Here is a 12,834-nt window from a genome sequence, read left to right on the forward strand (position 1 = left end):
GCTTCTGGAAGCCCCACCGCAGCTGTTAACAGCAGGCTGGTAATTTGTGAGGAAGGATGAAACTGTGGGATGGAGGCTCATGGAGAACCTGAAGGGCAGCTGAGGTGTAAAGAGGGACCCTGCATTAAATTAATCACAATATTTGATTGCATGGAGGTGCATCGGAGAGCAGGAACCTGGGAGAAGGAGTGGAGGTAAAAAGGAAGGAGTGTTGCCTGTGTGGAAGGTCACAGATAAAGGGAAGAAAGGGGTGCCTGGAGATCTGAGTACATTATAAGCTGAGAAGAACCTTTCTGGCTGCCCTTGTGTTTGCCTTTGTCTTCCTCCTCCTCACATGGGACTTGTCACCACTAAGAGGGGTTTCTCCTGGACTTCTCCTGGAGTCGCCACTGTAGCGTTTGCTGCTACCAGCGACAGCACAGTGTAAATATATCACAGATATTGGCATCCCACAGAGCTGCTGAGGGAGACGAGCTCTTCTTAGGAGTCACTGCCTTCAGAGCGAAGTAGCCCATATACTTGGTGAGTTGTCTCTGATGTTCCTTATGCCTGTAAACTCTTTCCTTTGCATCTACACACAACCATCCCTTTTTGTCTGATGTCCCAAGCATCTCCTGTGCTTCGTTCCTCAGCAGAGTTCAGGATGAATTATTTAAGCATTCGGATGACCGAGGCCAGGTGATGCGCTTGATACATGAGAGAAGCTGAATGCTGCCAGCGTTGAGTAGCTCGTGCTATGGGCACACCAACAGTCTGCCCTGGAGAGGCTGTGGGTTGTTCGCCATGTCCTGTTATGCCTACCATGTGCCAAAACCCATGGGAAGTGCAAGGAAAATCCCAAATAGCAGGTGGCTGTGGACTCCATACAAGCGTATTCTGAAGAGGAGAAAACATGAACTACGAGGAAAGACTGGAAAAACTGGGATTGTTCAGGCTAGAGAAGGCTTAAGGGGAGACATCCAAATGTAAATACGTGAAATACGTAACAGAGGAAAAGTTTAAGCTGTTCTCTATATCCACCATGAACAGGGCATGAAGTAACGTGCTTCAACTGTACTTCAGGAGACTAGGTGTTGGGAAAAAGGCCCCCAACTTTTAATAGTAAAGCTAGTTAGGACTGAATTAGCCTGTCTTGGGAGCTGGTGGGATCTCCATCACTGACAACTTTTATGAGGGGTAGACTGACGCTGAGATTTAACACCTGACGTGCTGCTGTAGCCAGCCAGATGGAGGGGACACTACTTTGAGGTCTCTGTAATCTCTGTTTTCCTATCAAATCCTGTGTGATCCTAGGTGAATATTGATATGTGAGCCTTGTGCCCGCACCAGGAATGTGAATAGCAAACCTCATGGCCTCTGCCAGCAAAACTGCTGATTTCGATCTGGTGTCCTGAGTTCCTGTTGCTGAAGGAGAAGGGCTGGGGAAGAACAGATGCTGTGGGTTGGTGATAGGGAAACTCATGGTTTAGGGGTCCTTGTAGGAGGTAACAACCCCATGGCACACGACAGCCTTCTGGTAAGACCTCAGAAAGTTCAAATATATCCAAAAGAAGTGTCTGGGGTAACTTGGTAATTGCTGGGTTTGTGCCAGGTGTACTCTAGGCCAGCTGATGAAGACAGCAGGATCAGCTGTCGTCTGCACCACTTGCCAGTGGCATCATGCCCACATCCCCCCGTCTGTGCTCTGAGTAATACAAGACCAGGGTCACCATCTTGCCACATGAGATTGGCATCAATTTTTCACCATGGGGTGACCTGCTGGTGTCAGGATCCGACACTGCTGAGCTTCTAGGGATGGCTTGACCCCACCATGCCCAAGGGTGTGTGATTCCCTGTGCCTGTCCTGGCTAGGCAGACACGTCTGTCTCAGGAAGGCATTCAGGGCATGGCATGCTTGGACATTGCTCAGTTTGTAGTTGTCCAAACCGAACCCCCTTTTGTTTCATTTCCGTCCTCGCTCCTTGCACTCCAGCTGCCAATAGGCTGGGATATTTGGAAAGGGCACCAGGGATGCGTCGTTTCAGACTTAACTTGTGTCTTGTGTCTCTGTTTTACTTGCGCCTTCTACAAACTGATCAGTTTTTTTTGGAAGTGTCGGTTTGCAAGGATTTATCCACTGTTTTCTGCAAAGAAACACCGGGCTCCGAGTTATTTGCAAACAATTTATGTGTGCGTTTTTCATCCGTGTGTATAGTGCAGCAAGTTGTTCATTCTTGTTCTTGAATGACTGCTGTTACATCAGATAAATCAGGGAAATTGGAGTCCTAAGCCAGGACTTTGCAGCAGATGTGCCTGAATTTGGACGTGGCACTTTTTAATGCAACAGAAAAATATCTCTGGCTATCTCTGTACTCTAAAGACATGCTGGATTATGGTGCTTCTTTTTATGCCAATGCAAGACTTTTCTAAATCTTTCCTTGCGGTCTTGATAGTTCCCTGCTGCGTGAATGGCTCTTTGCTGGCACAGCCCCCTGTGCTATTTGCTTCGCTGTTAACTACAGCGGTTGCATTTTACCACCAAATTCTTTCTTTAAAATCTTGATTATGAACAGATCTCCCACGTGTACGTTTTTACGGCTACTCTTTCTACCCTTGAAAAACAGTACCAAGTTTTGCTTGTTTATTGTGCTATTTTGATCAGGAGATATTTTTTTCTTAAGGGATTGGTCTCTGCCGTGATGCAGTTTTGCCAGACCAAGACACCTGTGTACCTGGAGAGTTTTAGTCCCTTTCCTACAAGAACTAGTTAAATTGGTAGCAGGTTGCAGACAGGTCACGGTGATGTTGAATTAATTCCCATGGCTAAGCTCAGGTTCACCTGAGATAATTTGAGAATCTGCACAGAGTGCTTAAGCAAGCGATTTCGTTGCCCAGAGCTCCCTTTGTAGTCAAAAGGAAGCACAGGTTCCCTCAGAGGGGATCCAGAGCACCTAAGTTGCAACCAGGAGAACCACTGACTGCTGAGGGAACTTGCAATGACCACACTTTTCTGTTAGACCTCTCACTTAGGTATATAAAATCGGGTGGGCTGTCCTCAGCACACTTCCCTGCTGGTTGCAGCATCCTCTTGAGAAAACTTCCTCTCTTCTTTTTTCTGATATGACAAGTTTACCCAAAAGAAAGACCCAAAAGGAAGGTCACAGTCTCCCCATAAAACTTGTGGTCTTGTTTCAGGAGGAAGATGAGATAAAGCCACTCAGATGGAGGCCAGCTCCACCAGCCTCAAGAGGCTCAAGTTTGGGAAGCTGAAGGTGGTACGTCGGCGCTTGCTACAGAGGTATGAGCATCAGCCCTTCATCTCCTGCCTGGCTGGTTTCTACAGCTGCCGATGGAAGCGGTACCAGCGCAGAAAGACTGAGCCTGGGAAATGCTGCTGCAAGACGGTAAATTAGCTCAAAATCAGCACAAACATTGATTTCTGTGTAGGGATAGATCGGCACAAGCTGACAAGTGGTTGATGTCCTGGGCTGAAGGCATCCCTTGCCCAGCATCCTTTGGAGCCCACTGAGATCTGTTGGGTTGTTGGGTTTTGTCTCTGATCGATATATTGCCGTGTTTCCATGGCAGGCTCAGTTTGTCCGTGCCACCACACAGCTAACAAAGGCGTGGTGTCAAAGAAGGGACCTTGCACCAAACCCTCCTGGCCAGCGAACCATCTCAAACCCATAGGATCAAATTAAAAGAAGTAAAATTTGGAATGGGTGTGCAGTAAGGATTGCAAAGAGGGCTGGAATTCCCTCTCATGTGAGGTGGTTAAAATCCTGTTAATTTGTGAAGTCAGGAGATCCGTTTTCCCTGAAAATAAATACTGACAAGTACGCTTTTGAGGATATTCTCCTGGTCACAGCGTACAGGGAGGGAAGTCCTCTCCATGTCTACTTCAGGATGTCCCACACCAAACCATGTGTTTTAGGGGCAGCCTAAAAGCATCTGCCGTTTGCTCTGCTTGCTGCGGGGTAGACAAGGCTCTAACCACTTGTCCTTCCTCTCCCTCTCCAGCGGGAATGCGTGTTTTTCCCATTGCTTGTTGGAGCTTTCTGCTTTTCTCTCGTCTTTCTGTACATGTGGGGTGAAGCGAAAAATGACTACAATAACTTTGACTGGTAAGTACCAGCTTTTCCTCCTCTCCAGGTCCCCAGGGTGTCTGGGCAGAGATGTCCACCCTCCCCAGCAGCTGTGCTGCAGAAGTGCACTTTAGCCTTGAGCCAAAGATTTGGCTCCTTAAAATCTTTGTTGCAACATCCAAATGGAATGCCCAGGCACTTCAGAGGTGCTAAGGCTCTGCCCTTTGCTTGGCTACAATTTTCAGGTGTAAATGAGAATTTGGGAGAAAGGTGAGAGTCATCATCACAAAAATTGTGAGTGAAAGGGACTAAATAGCTCTTCCCTTTCCTTCTCTGAGTCTTTTTTCCCCCTTTCCGTTCCCTCTGAAGAAATGTGGTGGCTGCCATCAGAGGTGTTGCACCAGCTATCTCACTGCAAAGAGAATGGCAGTTCCCAGGCTCGGAAGTAAGAAGTAACTGGCAGGGATTTCCTCTCCTTCTGCAGTATGTAGGTAAAAGCTATGCAAATCTAGCCCCTAAAACTAAATTGAAACAGCTCAAATATTATGGGGAGGAAAGGTGTAATAATACTATTCATCGTTATTGAGCCTTTGGGTAAAGCGTAAAACTTCCTTCTCTGTCTCTCTCTCCTTGGACAACCCCTCTGCAACTCCTCCAGCTTGCTGGTGTTTTCTCCTTCAAAACCTGACTCGGATCCCCTTTTTGCTGCATTGCCCTACACAACTACAGGCAGACAAGGTGGGCTGTTGGCTGGAGTCACGTTATCTTGCAGTTTCTCCAGGCTGCCTTGTCTGCAGCAAGGTGCTGTGTCTTACAGTCAGATCGGGAACTCTTTGGAGCAAGACCATCAATGTGGTCCTGTATTTTACTACCCCGGCACATTGGGGTATTACTCTGGTGGCTAATGCAATCCCAGATTTGGGGAAGGAGGCTCTTAACCACTTTTGCATGTTACAGGGTAGGTTATTCCTCCCGCCCTCTTTGTTTTATTGCTTTCAAAATTTCAAGGAACAGGGCTGCTGTTCCCTTCCAGTCCATGTGCAAAACTCAAACGCTATTACAATATTTTATTGCTTTTTAGGTATAACTATGGGAACCTGGGATTCTGGTTTCTCTGGTCTCTCGTTCTGCTGATCGTAGCTGCAATTTTGTTCATGTACATCACGCTGTTATTGGTAAGTAACGCTCCTCGTAAGCTGACCACGATTTATAGTCCTAGAAAGTAAACACAGGGATGATTTTAACGTGTCAGACCAAAGTTCAGCCTGGCCCCATGGGTGATCCCAAGACAGTGGCTACCTGGGCAAGACTGGGAACATGATGAGTGTTTATGGTACCTTCTCCCCATGTCCAGCTGCGGATGACCAATTTCAGCTCGGGGCTGTATGAGCCAGATACAGCTTCTGTGATTTCTCCTGATGATTTCCCTTTGATGAATTTTTCCAGTTGCTTCTTGAGCCTAAACAAAGATGTGCCAGCAGTGTCTGGCTTTAGATGCAGGGGAACCTAAGGTTTGTTCTTCTGATAGCAGGGAAGTATGGGGCTCCGAGTCATCTAGTGGTGGTGGTATGTTATCAAAGATGAGTTATTCCTCTAATCCTGAGGAAAAATGCTCATTTTTTCTGCAACATCATCACTGAAGCTGCCTTGACTCTCTCTGTTTTGCTGGAGGGTTCCTCTCCAGGTAGAGATTGCAGATGTGGTCACAAAATGCTCCTGAAGTTTACGCCCCAAAAAAATGTTCCTGAAAACTTCACTTTTCCAAATCCTGTGGATTTTTCTCTAAATTTCTGATCTGCTGTCTGCTTTGGTTACTGGAAACATACCAAAAAGCAAGCATTTCCTAAAATTTCTACCTAGTTATCCTTTTTCCCTGTCCTTTCTCTCATAGGGACCCTCCAAATAAAGACATATCCATGTCTATGGTTCCACCCTCTACATCCAGAGCTATACACTAAGAAATCGCTTTAGCTCCAGGGACTGGAGTCCACGTGCAGTCTCATGCCTGCTCCAACTTTCATTTTGAAATGCCAGGTGCTGGGCGTGAGGTTATGGCTTTGACTCAGCTCTGTGACCAAGACAACCAGCTTTTATCAGTTCCTGCTGTTCTTACCCATTCCCTGATGTGTCATCATGTAGTCAGCCTGTAAATCGCTCATGGCAGGAAATCTCTTATTGCTTTGTTCATGCAGTGCCTAGCACAATAGGTTTCTGGGGTCCTTTGTCCCTGCAGAAGTACAAATAAATAGTGATTTTATTTTAGTGCTAGCAATAAAATGTCAAAGTGATAAATAGGACAGCTGCTTGGCCATGCCCACAGTGATCAATAGCATCATAAATGCTGTGGACTCTGAGTAGGACAAATAACAATATTTAATTACAAGGATATTTTGTGACACCCTGGTGGCTGTAGGGCTCAGCGTCTATTATTCAGCAAAGCCTACCTGGCTTTCCCAGTGGCTGTGGGACAGTGTGGGTGGTTTGGTGGTTACAGTGCTACTTTGGTCAAGTCAGAGATTTGCCACAGATGCCCGTGTGACATGGATACCTCTGAGTTCATACCTCATCAGGCTGTGGATCTGAGGTCACCTCAGAATCAGATTAATCCATCATGGACATGCTAGAAATGGACTTTATATGATTTTCTGGGCTTGAGGAGCCGGAAGACCCCTGGGGCCAATGTGTCAGCTTGGTCGTGCTCTGTCTGGATCCAAACATCAGCCAGTGTCCAAGCAGTGGACTTTCTTAGAGGAGTTTCATGTCTTTGGCAGCATGGATGTGGTGGCTGCAAGTGGTGGGCAAAGGGAAGTCAGAAAGGTAGATGGAATATACAAAATGAAATCGGTATCCTGCATGGTTCAGTTCAGTCTTCGTCCCACTCTTCATTGTGAAGATATGTCCTCCTCCTCTCAGTGTCTCAGTTCTATCTGATGAAGCTAACAGCACTTGCCTTCCTCAAGAGGCTGGAACACAGGTAAACCTGAAAGAATACAAGGAGTTTGGACACTGTCAGACAAGTCCTACAAGAGAAACACTTCAGAGGTGCCTCTGCTCTGGGGACAGCCCCTGCAGTGAAGGTCCATTTGCTCCTTGCTTTCATGAAGCTGTTAAGTGACCCACCCAAAGCTATTGGGTATTTTGAAGGGCACTTGCCTTGCTTCATTGCACCACCACATCATCGTGTCTCATTTGGCAAGGTTGCTGCATGCAGCTCTGCTGAGCAGTGGGGTCCCACAATGTCAGACCTTTGCCTAAACAGGATTAGGTCTCGAAGGAAAGAGGAGCAAGGGAAGTAATCAACACCACCATTCATGCTCCTACTATCTCAAAGCACGCAAGGCCTCACAGAGGTCACACGCCTGCACGCGGGGTTTTGTGATGACAACTGTGGCTTGGTCGTGCTCATCCCAGCAGGGAAGCTCATTCTCAGCCAGGAATCTGCCATCGCTGTTTGCAGAGCTTCACAGTGTCTGACCTTTCACTGTAGCCTTTGATGAACCACCCAGCAAAACACTAGGAGTTTCACAGGTTAATAAGTGCAACTCAGCTCTTCCACATCTAAAAAAATCTATTATTGTGGGTACTATACGATAGCTGGATCACTCTAATACATTTTGGACAATCGATGGCCAAATGGGTTGCCCCCATAATGAATTACATTCTGTGTTCTGGTTGAACAGTGTTGGATAGAGACTATCCTCCCACATGTCGCAGGAAGGACTGGAGACCTTCACCCAGGCAATGCTTCCTTGTGATGTTTTGCATCGGCAGCCCGTCATATCAGAAAACTGAGCACGCTGATGCCCTTGTTGGAGCAGAGAGATTTTACAGCAACCAGTGGCTGGTCTAGTTTTGTCTGTGAGCGCCATGCCCTATTCCTTAATGATGGCACCCAACTGGAGCCTGCATGCCTGCTTCCCTGACATTATTGTGAACCACTGAAGCAAACACTCTTCTGCCCACCAGCCACCGGCGGCTGAAAAAAAGGCTGCTCAACAAAGCACTTGCTGTCTGCGCAAAGACGCTCTCCGTCCACATGCATCATTGTAATTTTTTCAGACAATCAGTTTCAATTAATTCAATTGTTATCACTCTGCAAGACAATTTTCTCATCCCCATTAGAGATAAAAGGTTAAGCTGGGGGTCTAATTGCACATGTTCAGTGGAGAAGAAAAAAATTTTCTTGTTCAGTCTTTAAACACCAACATAATATTTTTCTCTCTGCGGTTCAACCGTGTTTGTTCCAAGGATTTTGAGGAGGCGACTTGTGACTGCACGATATAAAGAAGTTCAGATGTTTTGTGGCCTCTGCATTTGTAGGCTAAGAAAGAACTCACAATAGTACATTGGCACCGAAGTTCAAAAAGGGATCTCAAACCCCCATCCCTAAGAGACTATGGTAGCAGAGACGTTCTGAGTTCTGCATTTTTGCCAGAAAGTGAATGTAGAGAGCCGAATTCTGCTGTTGTGAACATCCAAGTGAGCAGATGTTTTAGGTGAGCCGAGCGTCTAAGTGTCTGCCTCAGTGTCCTTGTGGTGGTTTGTTCAGAGCCTGCCCAAACCTCACCAGCAGTATTGAAATCAGCACAAGGTCATTCCCATGCTGAAGCAGAGTGGGGTTAAGGGTCTGTTGTCCATCCTTTTCGCAGCATAACCTTATCGTCAGTGCTTTTTTTTGGTCCACACAAAAAGAGGGAGACAGAGGTGCAATTCCCCTTGCAGCAAATCCATCTCTCTTGCTACACGGAAGCATCCCTTAATTACCACTTTGCAGGTAAATGGTGGGAGGGAGACACTTCCACACCTCATACTAAAGAGAAGAATGCAAGTGTTGGAAACTGTAAGATTCAGGGAGATGATGGGGCTGGCGAGAGGGACCTTAGCTCTAGCCTAAACCCACATGTCTGTGTACTTGTACTAGACAATCCCAGGATAAGTGTGGAAGGTGGAGCTGGTTGTCCCTTTGCCTGAGGAAGTCCTGCTCTAAGTGCAAGCTTGTGGGACATTGCTAAAGGCAGCTGCTCTCCATGGAAGGGCATATTGGACAGGTCCTGAAGTATCTTTTGAGGAGCAGGATGAAGCTAGGTTATTGTGGCATGAGATGTTAAGCTTCAGAGCTTCATGGAAAGCAAAGAAAACTCAAGCTGGCTGTGCCAGAGCAGACAGAGGATAGACCTTGTCCACATCATGTCACCTCATGGGTCCAGCAAGATGTACCCCTCTGCGGTGACCGGTGGTACAACTACAATAGCTCCTTCTTCACCCTCTGAGGATGAAACCTGTCGATTATTCTTCTTGTAAGCTGATAAGGAGATGTTGTTTCCATCCATAAAAATGAGCTCACCCTCCGATGGCATTCCCTGGTGTGATGTATCATCCATACAAAAGTTGTACTGCGGTAGCAGGGGAGGGTCAGGTTGAGCATGGCCTGTGAAATAAGTGTTTGGCTGTACCTTAGGCAAGGAATGGGTCTTTGTAACATTTCTTGCAGAAAGGGGGCAAAGTGTCTTTTTTCTTCTTTTTTGTGAAATTCCTTATTTAAATGGGGCTGGCTTAAGATCTTCCGCAGGAATTCAATTATCTCTGAACCGCTCCCATGGTTATTCATCATGTGCTGGGTGTAGGATTCCATTAAAGGAGGATAGTGTGTCAAGAAGCACTTAAAAGCTGATCCGTATTCTCTGCTGAGCTTATATCCTGCTTCAGATCAGCGTGATCCTGGAAAGGTGTGTTTGTAGCTGGATGGGACACAGCTTACATTCCTTTGTAGTTGTGTTTTGGGAGGCAGAGCCCCTTCCCCTACATCTGTATGTCCTGCTTTCACACAATCCCACTGTGCTACAGTCTGGAGAGACCTGCATCATAAATGATCCTTCTCAGTGGAGCATCGATGTCTACGAACAGCTACTTTACACCCTGATATTTGGTGATACTGGTCCCCAAGTTGTCCCTTACAGTGGTAGGAAGCTTGTAGGCACTCAGATTCCTGAGCGTAGACCTGTGCATTTTCACGCAGCAAGGTACTTCTGGTGAAATTCATCACCAGGTGCATCAGTTGCTTCGGTCAAGGACAACTTGAAGAAACTCTTCATCGGAGCTATAGACTGGCTTTCCTTATCCTTGTCTTCTTGGTGTTCACAGCTTCTTGGTTTGTCCCCTGCCCTGGCTGGGGTTTGCTTTGTGCCCTCCCCAAGGTTTCCTACTTGCCGTCGAGGGGAAGCAAAGTGCCAGCCACTGAAAAGTAGAGTTTTTAAATCTCCAAGACAGTTTTTGCTGTTCTGAGACGTGCTCGTCTCTTGCATTTCCTGTGATTGCTAAGGAAGCATTGTCTCCTTTACTGTCTGCTCTGTATTTTTATGGCACTTTGGAGGCATTTTTGTAGCCTCCAACCTCTCTCCCACGGTTGGTATGCCTCTAATCACACAAAATGCACAGAAAATAGGCAAGATGAGTACTGTATTGGTTCATACCATAGCACTTGACCCTGGCCATCATTTATCTTTCAGAATTTGTATTAACAAAGAAAAGTCATTAAAAGTGTGTACCCCAAAATGCCTCATTATTTGTTACCCATGAAAGGGTTTTGATCCTGCAGGGCAGCCTTAATATGTGCTTGGCCATTTCAGAAGCGTTTTCACTGTAGCAATAAACACTTCTCTCCATGCAGCTGTCCTGCTAACAGCCTTGATGTTGTGCAGGAAGACCTAGTGTAAAGTGCAAAGGTAATTCCAGAAGTACCTCACTGACCACACCTCGCCATCTTCTACCAGGATGCAAACAATCTCTCCTTGATTTCCCAGGTCCTAGCGATGTGTTTGCTTGCAGAAGGTCAGCAGCTGTACCTACACTGGAGTCACAAGGTGGGAGATTCAGGGCTCTCTGGTAACTCCAATCCATGCTTTAAAACAATTGAATCTGTGGTGTTTCTCTGCATGAAAAATTGTGTTCTGGGAGAGAAGGAAGAGAGGGAAGAGCCTAATCTTAGGAGACTTTAGACACCATGAGGATGATGTCTCCACCTGAGCTGATCACCTAAACTCCCTTTGCAGTCAGTGGAGGGAAAAGAATCCTGTGAGGATGCAAATTCTTCCAGCTGGTCATAGACATCTAAATTAAGATGAGATGAATCACACCTAAAGTACCTTTTTTCCCCAGTGACTCTAAAAGGAGCCTGCAGTGACTCATTCAGGTGAAGGTGTCTATATTTGACACGTCTACATGTGGTAACATGAAGACAAAAGCAAAGTTTCCATGAAAAACACGGTGTAATTTTCTGTAGCAGGCTCCAGCAGCAGTAAAAAAAGTGTCCGCTATCTCTGCAGAAGAGAAATCTGGCTTTTCCAAGGCATCCCGGTGCCTTATGCCTTTTGGTCTTTGGATGGCTTGGGAAATGCCACCTGGAGTTTTGAAGGTGCAGAAAGAAATCCTCAGAGACTTCTTGCTGCAAAATGATGCATCAGAATCACCTTCCTTAAGAAATTCTTGAGGTTACATGAGGCGTTTCAAAAATAGTTTCTATCCATACAGTTTAGGGGAGAATGTAAAGTGATTGCAAATCTTGCAGTGGAATCGTTGAATGTGCACATACTTTATCCTGTGTTTCGTCATTTAAGCAATGGAAACACAGTCATCATTACTATGGAAAATTGGCTTCCAGAAGAACCAGAAAGATGTAGAACAATTAAAAAAATTGGGACTGCATGAGACTGCATCCTTGGGTGGAAGAGGTTAGGGATGGATTATTGAGGTGTTGATCTGTAGGATCCCCCTGAAGAATGCTTAGGCCCTTCGTCCCCTTTTTACTTGGCACTTAGTTCTCAGCAGACAGATGATGTCCGAGAAGAGCTTGCCATCACCGCTGTGGTGGTACCAGACTGAGCAAGAGGCCGAAGAACAGACTGAGCTGCCTCCTCACTTTTTTGGTTAAAAAGTGAACTCTCATCTCCTAATTATGGGAGAGTTTGCAGTTGCTGAAGCCTGTTGCAAAGCAGCTCCTAGCATAAGGAAGCTGTGTTGCTGTCTCTTTTGGGTGGAATTCATCAGTTCTGAATTTAGCCATCTGCAGGTTCGCGATTTAATGTAAGCTGATCCTCTAGGCTCCGTCTACAATCAACAGAGAGAGAGAAAGGCATCTTCCATCATAAAGCAAGAGGGAATGGATCACCTCTGGAAATTCCTCTTGTTCTCCAGTGATTAGAGAAGGAGCCCTGAGGGCTGACTTAGTTGGGTCCCCGACAAGATCAGGCTTGCCATACAGAAAAGCCAATCGATAGCCCTGTTGGTCTGGTTTTAGTCCCATTATCTCTCTCTGTCTCTGAACTGACATAGTCAAGTTCATGCATCCCAAACTGATCAAGTTCAAGCTGTTTAATTAAATAAGCCTGTGAGACAAGTGGATGGCACACCCTGTGCAGGATTGTTGAAGCTGATTTATGTCTTCTTTGTCCTGCCAGATTGGGACTTTTCTTGTCCTGGGCTTCTCTATCACAGCTCTCTTCATATTATCGATACTCTGGGGAGATCAATGGAAAACTGTCCGCCTGTCATTCCAGGTAAAAGGGGATGGGAGATATGTTTAAAAGAACAACTTGCTTATAGAAGTAATTTGTGGTAATTCGTAGAAAATATTCCATATGATGGGTGTTTTTCACATGGGTTTTCCTGGCAGGGTATGTGGTTTTGAATAAACTTCTATTATGATTTAATTTCTGTTGGGAGAAAGGAAGCCAAAACCTGAGGCTGAATTTCAAGCTATCTGTTTGATGTTACA

General features: G+C 46.0%; 1 protein-coding gene across 1 annotated transcript in view; it reads left to right on the plus strand.

Annotated features, from left to right (window-relative positions):
- GDPD4 (glycerophosphodiester phosphodiesterase domain containing 4) overlaps nt 1-12,834 on the plus strand; it is a 37,952-nt gene that overhangs the window by 11,572 nt on the left and 13,546 nt on the right. The window contains exons 2-6 of the mRNA XM_054219979.1: nt 3,175-3,383; nt 4,000-4,103; nt 5,146-5,239; nt 10,865-10,924; nt 12,518-12,616. Coding sequence (XP_054075954.1) covers nt 3,201-3,383; nt 4,000-4,103; nt 5,146-5,239; nt 10,865-10,924; nt 12,518-12,616 — 540 coding nt within the window. The 5' untranslated portion in view covers nt 3,175-3,200. The remainder of the gene's footprint in view (nt 1-3,174; nt 3,384-3,999; nt 4,104-5,145; nt 5,240-10,864; nt 10,925-12,517; nt 12,617-12,834) is intronic.

Source organism: Rissa tridactyla, chromosome 1, assembly GCF_028500815.1.
Source record: "Rissa tridactyla isolate bRisTri1 chromosome 1, bRisTri1.patW.cur.20221130, whole genome shotgun sequence".
Classification (NCBI taxonomy): domain Eukaryota; kingdom Metazoa; phylum Chordata; class Aves; order Charadriiformes; family Laridae; genus Rissa; species Rissa tridactyla.